Source organism: Rissa tridactyla, chromosome 6 (genome assembly GCF_028500815.1).
Source record: "Rissa tridactyla isolate bRisTri1 chromosome 6, bRisTri1.patW.cur.20221130, whole genome shotgun sequence".
Taxonomy (NCBI): domain Eukaryota; kingdom Metazoa; phylum Chordata; class Aves; order Charadriiformes; family Laridae; genus Rissa; species Rissa tridactyla.
Genome location: NC_071471.1, coordinates 23,840,148 through 23,856,399, shown reverse-complemented (window position 1 = coordinate 23,856,399; position 16,252 = coordinate 23,840,148). Strand labels below are relative to the sequence as shown.

Below are 16,252 nucleotides of genomic sequence, written 5' to 3'. Positions count from 1 at the left end.
TATTCTTTTTATTCAGTTCTAGGATGTCATGTTCTTTTTATTGAGGTATTTGTCAGAGGGATGTAAAGTGCTGCAGAGTTTTGCTTACATGTGTGACCTAAATGTCATCCTTCCTTTACACACTGTTTCTACTAGCAGGCATAGTCTCACCTGGATTTTCATCCGTGTTACTTCTGCCTCAAAAATTAAACAAGAGAGGAATTTTGAATAGTTCCAATTAGCCCAAGGTCTGTGAAAGTCTCTTTGCTTGGTAGGCAGTTTGGTTTCCATGCTTTTTTGGCCAGTGTACAGATTTGAAGAATGATACATGATAGTTATTATACTTGCATATCTGCACAATTTGGGGAACACACACAACCATGCATTTGCTACTAGGTTTTTTTGTGTGTGTGTGTGTTTTGGCTTTCATTGTGAGCATTGCTATGGATAACCTACATCATCTAGTATCTTAACTAGAAAAGCTAATTTGTATACGTTGACGTGGAAAGCAGTCTAATACTTTTGAATATTCTCATTTCCAGAATGGAGTGAGAAAATGTGTAAGTTATTTCTAAGTTGAACGTACTTCTTTATCAAATGTTTGCAGAGAGGATTCTGTGGAATTCCAAAGCCTATGCAACGATAACTGCTTTGTATTATGTGTGTGATTTTTCAGTCGCACCTGAAACTTTAAATCTTTAGCTATATGCTTACACACCCAAATTATTAATACTTATCACCTGGCCCTTTACAGATAACAAAGAAATACCCAGTGTTTGGACGTAAGATGCAGTTTGTGTTGTGTTTTATGCTTACCCCATGTTAAAGAACTAATCTTGATAAAAATTCTTGTGCTCATTTTTTGGATTTCTCTTCTAGAGCCTGGTTCATAAAACCACTGCGATCCCATTGTGTCTGTTCATAGAATGTTTATTTAGTCCATGAATCCCAAAGCAGTTTCTTCCTTCTTTTAAACATTTTCCTCTCTTTATGCTTCATTATTTTAATAGGGCTACTGTTATCAATTTCAAATGCAAATATTTAATGTATTCTTTTTAATTTTGTCTGGACCAAAGCAAAGCAATCTATCTAGAAATTGAATAACTTTATATGGCAGCAAACTTTTGCATTTGGCTTTCTTAAAGGCATAGGGGTATGGAGTTTAAAACTGCAAAGCACATGTTACGGACATTAACACCTGCCCTCTACTTTATAAATATATATGACAGCACATATAGAACATTGTGGAAAAAAAGAAAAAGACCAGCGTCAGAAAAAAATTCCACAGGGTATGAAGAGTGGAGTCAACTTCAGAAGTAGTACTGTGGAGTATGTTTCTGCTGTGCTTGATTTTTTGCTCATGAAGCTTAATAGATGGTTATAGGAGCGTAGGTTTACCTCAGTGCCTTTGCAGAGGCAAGTGTAACATTTGTCTGTAGCAGTAGCAATTTTTCTTTTCTCTGTCTTTTCCTTCCCACATTTTGGAACTGGGGTAGGAAATGCAAGCTCTGGCAGAAATGACTTTAGGTTAATTCCACTTCCAGACTGCCTGTGAGCCCTTTATTGCCTCTGTTTCCTCATCTTGTTTCCACTTCTACGTTAAGACAGTCCTCCATGCAATCTGGCCATGGCTGGTAAGCATGCCTTCCTACCATCCTGCCATCTGGAGCAGCTCTTCTCTCTCTTATTTAATTGCTATATAAGCGTAGACTTTAACTGAACACATTTATTTCTTGACTATATAACATGCAACTGTGTTAGTGAGCAGCCATATATGAACTGACGCTGTTCCCTGCAAAATAGAGCTCTCTTGCATTGTATTTTATCCCATTATGCCTTTCCATAAAGTTGTGATTTTTGTCCTGCTGCCTCAATTTGCTGAAATGTTAAGTGTGGATAAGCCCAGGGAATCACTATTGAGGACCTAGTGCCTAAGAAAGCCTCAAAAGCTTTCAACGTCATTCTTTATTGATTTATAAAGGGAATAGTAAGCTTCTCCCTCTCTCGTTTGTTAACCTGATATTGCAGATATTCTCAAGACATTGACAAGCACTGCCGTATCTTTTGCTCTGTCAGCTGCTCTCAAAGTCTTTGACATAAACTGATGGCTGCTCCTTATCAGCCTGCGTGACACAGATTGTGTTCCCTTTCATGTTTTCTCCCTTTGCAGTTTTTAACATAGCCATATGCAAAGAGAGCGCACCTCGGCATGTAGCTACCTGAAGACCATGCCAGTGAGCACCTGGCAAATACCCTGGCCTCTTCAAGGCAGCCTCCGTGTTGCTTGAGAAAGACAGACTTAGGAATCCAGAGGAGAGTGGCAACACATCTGTCCCTGTCTTTGTAAAGACCAGTAGCAGAAGGACAGTCATGTAGAGGGAGAAGAGGTAACACAGGGACATCTTTTTTAGGGTTTTTTAGGTTCCCTATCCATTCCCCAGTCTCTGAAGAGAGCACATCAGAACGGGACCGTCATTGGCAAGTTCTGCTTGAGTTCGTGAAGGTGCTGTTGTTGAAGGCATATCCAATTTCTAGTGACCTGGAAAAAAAAGGTTTAATAATATTAGTTGCCCTTTTTGAAGCTGCAAGGCCCAATGTGCTTTTTTCCCCTGTTCAGGACAGAGCAGCTGGAAAAGTGTTGTCAATGTAGGTATTGTTTCTTTCTTTCTGAATATGTCCACAGAAATGTTATGCCACAAATCATAATGTTACTAGAAAGAGAGGAAGCAACCATCCTAGAGTCTGTTATTCTGAGGTTATCTACAAAGAATTCTCCTGTTTCCATCTAAATTCTTTGGTGAAAATATAAAAATTATTTATGTGGTCTTTTTGAGGATATATGTATGAATTCAGTATAATAAATGGTTTATATATCAGTATAATTCAAAAGTAGTAATACAAAGGGAAACGCTTGTTAAGGATGATGTGGTGCCTCTTAGCTCCATGAGAAGAAACACGCCTTTCCCTCGGGTGCCTGCTCCCACGGCAGAACCTTCTCCACCGCAGCAGTTACGGCAGGAGGAAGCGGCGGGCACCGGGGTGAGGACGATGAGGGTGAAATGGTGTGTGGGCGAGAGCTGCCCTCTCGTGGAGAGAGAAAATATCTTTCCCTCAGCGTGTGCAGCATCTGGCAGCGTGGGCTCTCTTAATCCTAAGGAGGTGATACGATAGTTCACGTTGATTTTGGAAACCAGGCAACTATACCGTTGCAAATTTCCCTTTTCTCCCTTTGAAAGGTGAGAAGTGTGTAACACGTGGAAACCATTTTTTTTTTTTTCTCAAAATATCTAAATACATCTCTGTTCAACACAGGGAATTCCCATGCATTTTTTTTTTTTTAAGTTCTGATTTTGATGGTTTGTATGTTGGCTACAGATGTCACTACATAAAGATATTTCCCTACATGACAAGCTAGATAAAATTCATCATAGGCTAATAAGAAAACCCATAATATTTAGCATAATTAAGTCTGTATTTCCTGGCTGACAGCTTTGGAGAAAGTAGTTCTGAAATGTTTCTTAATAAGCTACTAGTCCAACTAACTATTCACTATGAAAAGGCAGTTTTTTGCAAAATCAAATGGGTAATATTGCATATACATCTTGAGTAGTACTAACATCTGTTGTATCTTCATACAGTTTTATTTTGAGTTATCCATTAGAGGGAAGGGGAGGAGGGATTGGAATGGTGCCTGGAGGTGCCATTTCTCCTATTTTCTATGGTTCTGTGAGAATTTGGGGGAAAACACGCATCATTTGTACTTACTAAGCATTACGAACGATCTATTTTCTTTTTTTTTCTTGTTGACGAATTAATTGCCTATAAATTTAGACATTCTTTCTGGAGTTGCAAAGCCCCTATCTTAAGAAAGAAAAAAGAAAAAAAAAAAAGGAAAGAAAGGGAAAGAAAAAGTAAAAAGAAACAAGAGAGGAAGCTTTCTATTAACAAAAACATAACCTGGGTCTATTGGAGAGGAATTAAATAAACGTCTTGACATCAAATATAATAGTCTTCAAAATGACCAGGCTTATGATTCTTCATATTTAATACCAAGTAACCAATATAATCAGGCAAACATATTTTAGCATTACAGCTAGTTTATTTCTGCTGCTACGCTATACTAATTTGTGCTGTTACTTACAACAAGTAGGTACTACTTTGACCTGATACACTATATCTAGAAAGTAATTTCAACTGCTGTTAAGACTGATGATCATATGACACACTAAATAATGAGAAAAATGCAATTTCAAGTGGATTGACTCCTTATTTCTTTCCTCATGACACAAATGACTTGGTGGCCATTAGTACGTCTCATAGCTTTTCTGTGCTTTCTTTGTCTGTATAATCAGACCATAATACTTGCCTACTTCTTGGGAATACTGTAAAAATTAAGTATCTTAATACTTCTACAGTGTTTTGACGTTGTACAGCATTAAAGTTAAAATACATTGTCATTCTAACCGCTGTTACACGATTATCACCACTTAGATGAAAGGTGTCTTTGATGCGCGGATCCAAGGAAGCTAGGAGATACATCCGTATTAGTTTATTCCTTGCTACAGTCAGAGTGGGGTTATTCGCATTGTTCCTAGTGGGCTTGGTCACCAGCCTCCGTGTTTACGGCCTTGCTGTCTGCACAGTATATTTCAATTAGCAAACATCCGCCCGCAGTCTCTAGTTGCTTAACTGTTAATTTTTACTGGCATGTGTTTCATAGCTCATTTTATTTCCTCTTTGTGTGATTTAGGTTACCACGGCCTTTACTGCGAAGAGGAATATAACGAATGCCTTTCTGCACCCTGCCAGAATGGAGCCACCTGCAGAGACCTCGTCAACGGCTATGAGTGTGCGTGCCTGGCAGAGTATGAAGGTAGGATGGCGTTTGCCTCTTGGTTTTTTAATTGCTCTATGTATTTGTTATGGTCGTCGCTGTTACAAACAGAGATATACAATATCCTCCATTGAGCAGAAATAAATTCCCCATCTAAAATTAATGGAAACAAACTTCAGTGTAGGTCCAGATCCCATAATTTTTATTCAAATGAGTAGTTCAGGTTTAGCTGGTCTGTGAGGAATGCATGTCCTTGTCTGGGTAAAAATGGATTCTCTCTCTTCTTCTTAGGTGTACTTTTTTTCTGCTGTCTTTGAGATATGTTAGAAAGTGATGAGTTTTTAAAAGATAATGTAACTGTTAAATAAAATTTTTTATCGGTTATTGTCAGGAGCCATTACATAGAGGGCTTTCCAAATTCTTTTTTAATTTATTTTCTATAGTGAATTGAGGTAAAAACATAGTAATAAAAGATTAGTATTTAAAACAAATTAGCACAAAGGAGTAAAAATGAAAGTTTTATGTTGATTGTTCATTTAGAAGACCATAAAGCCCGGAGACAGTAGTAGGTCTGTGACTGCTTTCCCATGTTAACTGCAGCTATTCCTAGATATGTTCGAATGGAATGGGTCTTTGGCATTTATTAAGTAATTTATAAAATGGAGTAGAAAAGTATGTGTTTTGCTATACAAAATCTTTTATCTTGCAGTAGATTTTAGCTTTACACAGAGTAGCACATATCAGCTGTCTGCCACATGTCCCTCTGTGGAGAACTAAAATGATACTTTTTTGGTGTGTTGTTTTGAATCACGCTGTGAGAACATTTTTGAATGTAATTTTTTATGTTATTAGTATTAAAAACTATATCTATTTTGCATAGAATGACTATGTTTTAAGGAATATTACCCCAGCATTTTCTCATTAAGCATATCAGTCCTTATCTGCGTTGATAAGTAACACTCACTTAACATCTGCTTGAGGCTAAATATGTATTTCATGCTGGTGATTGCACTGCTCTTTGACAATAGATACAGAATTCATCATTTTAGAGGCTTAGTGAGGAAATGACCCTCAGCTTTTCGTGGCAGTTTAAAGAGCACTTAAGCATAATGTTATGACTTCATGTTCTGTTCTCATCCGACCTGTACACGCAGCTGAAGGCACGGAGAGTGCAGCACATTTTGCTTTAAATGAAAGCAGGGACCTGGTCCTGTAAGCAGTTTTTGCTGATGACTGAGCTTTCTTCATTCCAGTACTTAAAGTATTCAATGCTTAGAATATTCAGTATTCAGATGCTCAGACTAGAGTGCTCTGCCTTTTTGCTACTGTCAGACTGATCAAATTATTTCAGCAGGTCTGTAGCAGGTGAGTACGTGTGTGTCTCTGTGTGTGTATATATATGTATCTATATAAAATATATACACATTTAAAATAAATTGCTTTTATATATTTTTAAAAGTATCAATATTAACTTGAGATGATTGTTTTCATATAACTCGTAAGCTTGCATTGCTGTACATAACTGCAGTGTTGAACATTAGAGAACTAAGTTAATTTCTTTTAATTGATCACTCATTAAATAAATTTGCTTGTATACATACATCTGATATATTATGTGTCAAATTTCTTCCTTTTTTTGTATTGATTTTTCTCTCATATTCTTTTCTCTAAAGACTCTATTTTCTCACTAATTTTGCCTCTGTATAGTTCATGCTCTTCAAATATGGCTCATACTCTTCAAATTCACAGACTGTCCAATTCCAGTGCAACACAACTGGTACTCATGAGAGAGGTTGGAAAGGCAGCTGCACGTCCACTTGTCACATGAATTTGTCTAACCTCTTCTAGTCCTCCATCGCTGTATGTGCTGTAATCTCCACAAGCAACATAATTCCTTCACTGTCATTCACTGCCTTGTGACTAGAAACATTTTCCTGATGCCAAAGCTGTGTTGCAGTTTTTATACATAATAAACAATATGAGTTTATGCTTCTGTTGACTGTGCATCTTTACAGTTTTCAGGACAGTAAGAATTTAGAAACATGTACCACATTAAAAAGTGAAAAAGGTGCTTGTAATTTGTGTTATCACATGGAAGCATTCAGAATCTTGTCCTGCTCTTCAGTTTGTTGAAATTCTTGAAAAAATTATAAGAATGGGAATACTTGAAGATAACTTAGGATTTTAGCTAAGTGGTCACTTTGGATTCATTCCCAAGCAAAAAATGCTGATAAGACTTAGAATTAGACTTAAACCTTACACCAGTCATTCATTATTCACATATGTACATTTATTTTTTTCATGTTTCAGTGCCGTCCATGCACTGATTAGATCGTTCATGTGTTAATTTTTCTGGTTTTATCTGAAAAGTAGATCCAGAGAAAATGATGCATGTAGCAGTGGCAGCAGAGCCTTCCCTCCCATCCCCAGGTGGGAATGCGCTGTGCTTTATGTTGTGTATGCCAGATACGGCTTGCACTGTCTTCTGCAAGGCAAAGCTGCTGAATTCACATAGCCTACACCTGAGAATGAAAGAGCCAAGGTAGTGGCATGAAGTTGAGCCGCCCAATTATTTACTTTTAGCTATACATTTGAATAAATTATTTTCTCTTATTGCCTTAGTTACACTCCTCTGTTTCCTGCAAAAGTCAGAAAGGCATCAGAATGATTAGGTATGTTATTAAAGAAGTTATTACATAAAATTCTTACTCAAGACAATTATTGTTTACATTTGATTGAAGATCAGATTATGCTTTATTACACCATTGGTTTTTCATAGACGCTCCAGCAGTCCTACCCCTCTTATCCCAAAGCCCCGGTGGGTGGGAAGAGCAGAGAGGAGGCATGTGTGTAAAAGGTTTAGGCACCATCAAATACATGCCTTTAGTCTTACAACATTAGCCTAATAGGACTGGTTTGAAGGCTGCACGTCATTGTGCTTATCCAGGTGAAGTTGAGTTATCGCATGTACTGATTTCATGCTGTCAGTATAGGCCACGTTAAAGGCATTTACCAATTTTACCTTTTCAGGAAGGCACTGTGAACTATACAAAGATCCTTGTGTTAACATCAACTGTCAGAACGGTGGCACTTGTGACAGCGAGGGTCTAAATGCGACATGTATTTGTGCACCTGGATATACAGGCAAGTAACTTGTACATTACGCAGAACATCTAGTTGTCAGTGTTCACTGTGTCCAAAAGAAAACAAATAGCAAGTAGGACTGTATCTCTTTAAGGAAACAAATTCATTTGGACTTTGCTGAATTGTAATCGGTTTAGGGAGAATGAAAAGTTCTTGATATTACTTGCAACTTCTTTGAATTTCAAAAATTTTGCAGCAAAAAAAGCCTGTTACTAAAGAGAATTCACCAAGCTAACAGATACTTAACGTGCCTTATGACCTTACTGCTTGAGTGTAGATTGCATTTTAAAAATAACATTTTGAAGACTTCCAGGTAAGCCAATATACTAATTGGACGCTGTTGAAACTGGAAAATGTTTTAACATTGACCTTAGTTACTGCAAGCTGAAGAAACAACTCATTTCGTTAGCTTAACGTGCAATTGCTCAAAGCCCTAAAGTGCTTGTTATGAATCAATTTACACTTTCAGACTAATGGTAAGCAGCCCATTTAATCCTTTGGCCTTGTATTTAAACTGACATAATTGGTGTAGTCCAAATATCTGCTGTAAAGAGAATTTACAACCTCATGCTCTGTGAGTCATGTAAGGTAATATCCAATGTGATAGTAATAGATAATCCCATTCGTAGCTGTTTTGTAGATCAAATCACGCTTTCTGATCTGTGCTAATTAAAGGGCATTTTTTTTGGAAAAAAATTAGCTTTCCTTTGTACAGTGGCTGTTTCTCAGAGGCACTGATTATCTACACTATTGTATAACACTTCAGAATATACGTGATGTTGTTATACTATGTTTTCTTGAGATGGAACTTGTATTTAAAGAAATGATTCACGCATAATCTGTGTGAGTTTAGTCAAGTCAGTTGGCCCTCAGACTTCATTTTCACCTGGTTGAATGAGCATTATATTTCCTTCTTAATGGCTATATGAGACTTATCTATTGAAACAGTTATATACTACTTCTGATGTTATGAGAATAAAGATGCTATTGAGCTATAAGGTGTTTTGCAGCTACAGCAAAAATTAAATGACTGGTGATGTACCTGCCACATGACGCACCCTCTATATAGAAGTTTGGTTTTTGTTGTTTTTTGTCTGATATAAGGTGAAGAATGTGAAATTGATGTAAATGACTGTGACAGCAACCCATGTCACCATGCTGGAACTTGCATAGATCAGCCTGGTGGTTACACCTGCCATTGTCCACATGGATGGGTTGGTGCAAACTGCGAAATACGTAAGTTTTGTAGTTTTCTAAAAATGTTATATTATAATAAAGAAATTTATATTTGTCTCTAAACACCTATCTGCACAAATACTCTGAATCATCTGTAAATTATCAAAATTCTTTGAAATGCATTTTATTTTAGGACACAATATTTCAAAAGTGGCTATGAAAGTTAGAAAATTCTGTTTCTGGGCACCCTACTTTGAGATGTGTTGGGCTAGAGATGCTATCTCACAGCTGGCACTAAACAGTTTGCCTTTTAATTGCGCTTATGCTTCAGAGCTTACTTTCATACTTACCTTGGGTAAAGCATACTTCCATAGCATTATAAGTGTGGTCCTAAAAGACTTGTATTGAATTCTTGTAGTAATGTTGCAGCAAAACAGCTTTGAACTTGCTTACCTAAGGAAACAAGTCCTTTGTAAATGTGCCGTGAATTGCATGTGCATGCATTTACCAACTTTTTCAGGAATAACATTTCCAACCATAGGCTGATTTCCACCAAATTTCTTAGAAAGATAAAGGTCTCCAAACCAAAATGTTTCCTAAGCATTTAGTAAGACTTAGAGAGGTTCATTGGTGGGTCTAATGATGGAACAGCTTCAGTTTTCTTGCTTCTTAGTATTGAGAAAAGCTTCAGTGTAAGTGCACCCTTATTGGAGCAGTAGAGAGTCTGTGAGAGGAAGAGAATATGAAGCCCGGCTGTGGAAGAGTTAAAATGGAAATTAGGCTTCATTAGTTCTGCTGCTCACAGAGCTGCTTTGTATTTCCCTGATGTCTTGTTCTTGGTCTACAGATCTTGTCTTTACCAGGGAGTTTAGCTGTGCGTTTAACTGCTTGAATGCTCAGGTACTGTGGTCATACATCCTTTCAAGTTGTTATACAGATACGCAAGTTTGTGTGAGGGGATTTACACCATGCAGCACAGCTAATGTTGCAAGGATAGGTGATAGACTAAAAAGAAAAAACCACAAACAGAAGAAGGCACTCAGAAAGCTCCTGTCGTACATTCATGACAAAATACCTACACAAAAGCTGGAATAAAAAATATTTTCTAGTCTCATTTACACAAGAAGCATATGAAACCTCTTTTTTACTCTCTTCTAACTTGAACTTCACTTAAACATATCGACTGCTTTTTAAGTTGATTTCTATTCTTGACCATAGTCCTTACTTTAACACAGAAGGCAACTGTTCACACCTGGACTGACATGAAAGTTTTACCTTGACAGGTATTTGACCTTCTCTCGCTGTAATTGTTGGTTGTGAATTCAGTTTCAGTGCTTTCTGTTGAAAGCCAAGGCTGCAGAAGAGCATTGCTAGCCAGTCCAGACATGGTGACAGTACTGCCTTTTCGTTGTCTCCGTGAATGGCGCACACACTTCCTTGTGTGGTACCGAACCCTCGTGACGGTGGGAGCACAACGCTGCATGCTATCTGTATGCCATATTGCTCATGCTCAAAGATGCTCAGATGAGCTTTTACTGACAAGGCTGTTAATGATACCTGAAACATGCACATCCAAGTTGATCAGCAAGGCAGTGTAATTCTGCCTGCTTTAGCTAATAAGTAGTGGGCTGACCGACAGATGAGCTTAGTTCTTGGAGAAAGCAATCATCATCCTGAAGTGCCTCGATGTAGTAACAATTACATCTCTGTGGTATTATGCAATGAATAGATGCCAAAGGGAAACATAGAGGCTTGTGTGCTTTCTGAGCCTTTGGGGATGTGCTATATGAAATCAGTGATGCTTGTTCTGGAGTCCCCCTTTGGCTGTCATGCTCTAGTCACTAAGAGTTTGGCTGTTTGCACCACAGATACATAGCAAGGTGCATATAAACACATGGGAAAACGGGAGGAGCAGAACAGAGGGTGGAATGAGCCTTTTGTACTCTCCAGCTACTCAGTTATTCCTGCTTCTCCCTGTGAGGGACACATGCCCCTAAGCACTGTATGTGACAGGTAGGTTCCAGCTTCCACCTGTGGTTGGTCAAGATTTACTCCTTTCCGACCTCATTTGTAAGTGTACGAGAGAGAGAGTGGGTAAACCTCCGCCTAGTCTTTGCTGTCTTGAGTGTGGGGACTGTGTCTGCTTAGTGCATATTTCTCTACACATAGCATCTGCTTATAGTTGAACCGCAGTGGCCTTGCCTGCTGCTTGAGAACTTGGATTTTCTGCTTGTATTACACATTTGCAAAATGTACAAGTTAAAATGAGGGGAAGAAGCAACAGCACACTATTGTTGCTGTTTTAAGCCTTTTACTGACCAGTTTGTTCTTTTATCTTGTGACTGCTATGACATGGGGCAGGGAATTATCTGAGTGTTAACTGGAATTGATGACACTGCAAGGCCAATTCTCAACTAGAAATATTAGACCTTTTCCTTCCATCTCGATATTTGGAGAATAAATCATAGAATCATTTAGGTTGGAAAAGACCCTTAAGGTCATCGAGTCCAACTGTTAACCTAGCACTGCCAAGTCCACCACTAAACCATGTCCCTAAGTGCCACGTCTACACGTCTTTTAAATAACTCCAAGGATGGTGAGTCAACCACTTCCCTGGGCAGGCTCTTCCAGTGATTGATAACCCTTTCAGTGCAAGAATTTTTCCTAATACCCAATCTAAACCTCCTCTGGTGCAACTTGAGGCTGTTTCCTCTCACATATTATTGTTCATGGTGATTGTTCTTAATTGAAGAGGTTGAAATTACTGTGGTTTTTATCCAACAAATCAGGATAGTTAATAGACTGTATATATGTAATAATAATATAGGAGATATAAAAAAATGCAACCTAGAAAATTCTGGATTGGTCTTGAAGGAATGAAAACAGGAAAAACAGATCTTTGCATAGTCACATAAAGATACAGTTTGAAGAACAATTAAGTTTAAAATTTGAGGGCTACCAATAGTTTCTTCAATGAGATTAACATCAGCAAATGTCTGATGTTCCTTTGCTATTAAAGTCACTTTGACACAGCAACAAAGTAAAATGATGTGTTTTTATGGGACACCATGATACTTCAAGATAGTCAGGTGTAAGTATGGACATGCAGCCCCTCTAACCAACGCAGTGGCTTACACTCAAAGCTCTGGAAGCTTTCCTAAAGCACTTGGATTTCAACAGGTATATAAAGGATTATGCAAATAGAGAGGGATTGAGTTTTGAAGAAATCACTTTGCAGAAAGGGTTTAAAAGATTTTGATCTGCAGATTCTTTTCTACAGAACTATGTATCCGTGGGAAGATTTTTGTGCTTACTGTCTTTCTCCCAACTGAGAGTTGACCAACTGATGTGAAACCAATTCTGATCATCTCAAGAAATAGAAAGGCCATATCCAGCTCTTTTATAAACAGGTGCAGCACATCTGGTCTCACTGGAGTTGAGTCAAAGGGGCAGTGGATTTCTGTTCAGCTCTAAAGATTGAATCTATTAATAAATCTGCTTCTGTTCATCCTTCCACATCTTGTCGTATTTATCATGTTTCAGCAATTTGTGCATAATGGTTAATAATGTATTGGAAATTAAATTTAAACACTGTACACTGGCTTCCTTTGTATTGGGACATCCCTCTGAATGCTAGAAAAAGACATAATGAAGCCAGGCTTTAGACTTCTCTGGAGGGCGACGAGCAGGTGTTTTGGAGTCATTTGACTAAATGGATCACATTTTATCTTTTGTGATTCTCTGTTACTAGACATGAAGGAGGCTGTTGGTACTTAGTCTTTTTTTGTAGAACAACGCTCTATTTACTATTAATAGCTCCTCATTTTTTCACCAGCTGTTTTATCTGCTTGAAGTGACTAACTTAACAGGATTTCAGGGTTATCATCTTGTCAAACTGTACTCTTTAATTTTCAAGTGCTGTATATACAACAAACTTGACAGGAGATAGAGCTATGTTGCCTGGATGAACTGTGGTATTTATTATGTCATCTAATGGCCCTTACCAGTGTTATCAATTCCAATTAAACAGGATTAAATCGGTCTTAATTATAAAGAGGATATTTTTCCTTTCAAAATTAAATGTATTTGCATAAAAAGTTAATGAAGCATTCACTGTAAAAATGGTTACAAAATGTCTCATATGAATTCTCTAATGCCTGATGGTTATTTGTTAATATCATTACCTTTGCCACTTTTGTAATTATTCATGTAGTTACCAAGGTAAGCCAAACCATGTGGTTACTTGAAAACTAACATAACGAAGTATTTGTAGTACAGACTGTGCCATGCACATTGAAATCTAATTTTTAATTAATTTTATGAACGTTACTATGACAACTGAGAATACTGTGATTTTTAGCTGTCATGTGTTCTTTCTAATCTTTGGAGTATAAGCTGTTAATCTTCGTATTTTTATCTGGTAAGGAAGAAAGGAGGAAATTTCTCATCCTTATCATCCAGAGATGGAAAAGACACAGAGTCTAAATCAGAACTGTCTTGCCATATATCTGTGCACATTATATCTGAATTTGGCCTAGTCTGACAACCTGACAGAAACCACCGGGTGTGACGAATGTGCTGTAGAACAGAAATAGAAACCCATCCCAAACTTCACAGAGCACAGCTGTATTCTCCCCCTCATATCCCGACTGGGCAAATTGCAGTAACAGCATTTTAGAAACATTAAATCACTGAATGATTCTGGCTGATCAAAACTCTACTGACCTCTGAAGAAGACAGCACAAACAAGCAGTCCTGTAAACTCAGCTCAAAATTGCAGACAAAAAGTCTAAGCAAGCCCAAGCTCAAAGATGCTCCAGGACAACTTTTACTACTGTAAACAATGAGAAACCATTTCTTCAAACTCTGCTCAGGTGAATCCCACGTGTTACAGCTTCAGGCTTTCTCCCTACCTTCCTCTAAAATGAATTCTACACACACACACACACACCGCCTCCCTCTCTTCTTATACATTCCCCTGTATTTCTACCACAGATGGAGATTATATCCACAGATGCCACTAAACTTGTGATTTCAGCTTAGGTGCTTGAATCAGTTACCTGCCATCATCAACATCCTGGAGAGGTGGCTTCTAAGAATATCTTAAATTCCCAAAGCGTATGCTTGATAGCCCGTTCCCAGACTGTTTGTGATTAAGTAAAGGGAGTTTCTAAACCAGTGCAAAGTGGAAGTCCATTTGAAAAAGGAACAGTCACCTGCTAGAAATAACTTTTGCAGAGTGTCAGATTTCTGTAGCCAGAATGATTGAAGTCTGTTCTTGATTTTAAATAATTTATGAGACCATAGGCTTAAAAGATTGCCAAAAATGAAATTCCCTAGAGGAAAGTAGAGGTTAATTAGAAATACTCTGACCCATGCTAGAGGAAAACAGATCTGAGGACATAGGACATCTGATAGACAATAGTTTGGACATCAAGAATATTTATAAAGAAGGTTTGGAATACATAAATACAGCCTTCCAGATTGGCTTGGCTTTAAGGTCTGCTTTGAGACCTCTCAGGGAAATTATGCCTGAGAGAAGACTAGTTGTCTCACTACTGTAGCACCTTATGAGATACCATTTTTGGTATGAAATGCTGGTTTTGAAGCCTCTGCGGTGTGGTGAAGGTAAGCATAGCAAAAGCCTGTGTTTCAAATTAAAAACCAAGCATGTTTAATACATATTAAATCACACATTTTAGTAGAAGGGTTCACTAACTATTAGAACAAAATGCACAGAGAATTGGTGGACTACTAGAAGCTTTTACATAAAACCTGCCTGCCTTTAGAGAACACATAGTATATTATAACATAATGCAAGAATTAGTATGTCAATTTCTATGACTTGGGTTACGCAGGAGATCAAACTAGGTAAGTGTTCCTATATGACCTTAAAAATCTATAAAAAAAGATGGGTGAAGGTTCAATATAGTGCTATTCAAATTTGTTGCACTTTAGGCATGGTGACATCCTTAACGGAGCCTGGGAAGGTTCAAATTACGTATCCCTCTGGCTTGCAAAGTCTCCACAGAAATAGTGAAAGCGAATACCATAAAATAATTGTATTCAGCAGGAAGGATATAAAATACTAATTAATGATGACCTTTTATTTCTTATCGGCAGATCTGCAGTGGAAGTCCGGGCATATGGCAGAGTCTCTAACAAATATGCCTCGTCACTCCCTCTACATCATAATTGGGGCTCTCTGCGTAGCATTTGTCCTGATGCTGATCATTCTGATTGTGGGAATATGTCGCATCAGCCGCATTGAATATCAAGGCTCTTCCAGGCCAGCCTATGAAGAATTTTACAACTGTAGAAGCATTGACAGTGAATTCAGTAATGCAATTGCTTCTATCCGACATGCCAGGTTTGTTCTGGGGATGGTAATTTAAAAGAAATCTGTTACAATACATAATTTGAGTCCACGCGTAGTGCATCTAACTGCTGCTGGTGGAGAATGGGCTGCTTCGCTGTGACAAGACAGGATCACCAGCATCGCTCGTTGTTCTTTTTTGATCCCTATTCTGTTCTCTTCTGAAGTGTTATAATCCGGCACAACTCCTTGAAAACAGAGACAGTTATTCTGAATTTATTTAGCGTAACTAGTGAAGAGGGGCAGATGCAGAGTTCTTAGCCTGTAGGATCTTCTGTTTGGGATGTATATATTCTTTAACTGATACACACAAGTAATTTGATTAGATAGTAAAGGCGTGTTGATTTTTGTGACTAATTTACCAGATTTAGTGAGACTCTCTTCAAAACACTAATTTTTTTGCTCCTGTTTGCCTCAAATTAGGATCTTTCTTACTTGCTTTCCTAGAGATAGTAATCTTTTAATTTTAATGGAGCACTTGCAAGCCAGGGCATTGAGTGTTAGACTGATACAAAAGTAGGACTGGAAGGGATTTAAGAGCTCAAGTGTAAGCTATTGCACTGATATAACATTAATTATACCTAGTTCCCTGCCAGCAATTGTGTTTAAAAACCTCCAAAGGAGTTGAATAGAGTTAGAAAGGGCTTTCCTAAAAACCAACCTAGATTTTCTTTGCTGTGAATTAGGCCGCTTCTTTCTTACTGCTCTTCAGGTTATCATGAAGCATAATTTATCACTGTTTC

At 37.9% G+C, this 16,252-nt stretch overlaps 1 protein-coding gene across 1 annotated transcript in view; it reads left to right on the top strand.

Moving 5' to 3' along the window:
- The window catches only part of DNER (delta/notch like EGF repeat containing), a 136,832-nt gene that overhangs the window by 114,742 nt on the left and 5,838 nt on the right, over nucleotides 1–16,252 (top strand). The window contains exons 9-12 of the mRNA XM_054206376.1: nucleotides 4,730–4,852; nucleotides 7,844–7,957; nucleotides 9,062–9,193; nucleotides 15,257–15,503. Coding sequence (XP_054062351.1) covers nucleotides 4,730–4,852; nucleotides 7,844–7,957; nucleotides 9,062–9,193; nucleotides 15,257–15,503 — 616 coding nt within the window. The remainder of the gene's footprint in view (nucleotides 1–4,729; nucleotides 4,853–7,843; nucleotides 7,958–9,061; nucleotides 9,194–15,256; nucleotides 15,504–16,252) is intronic.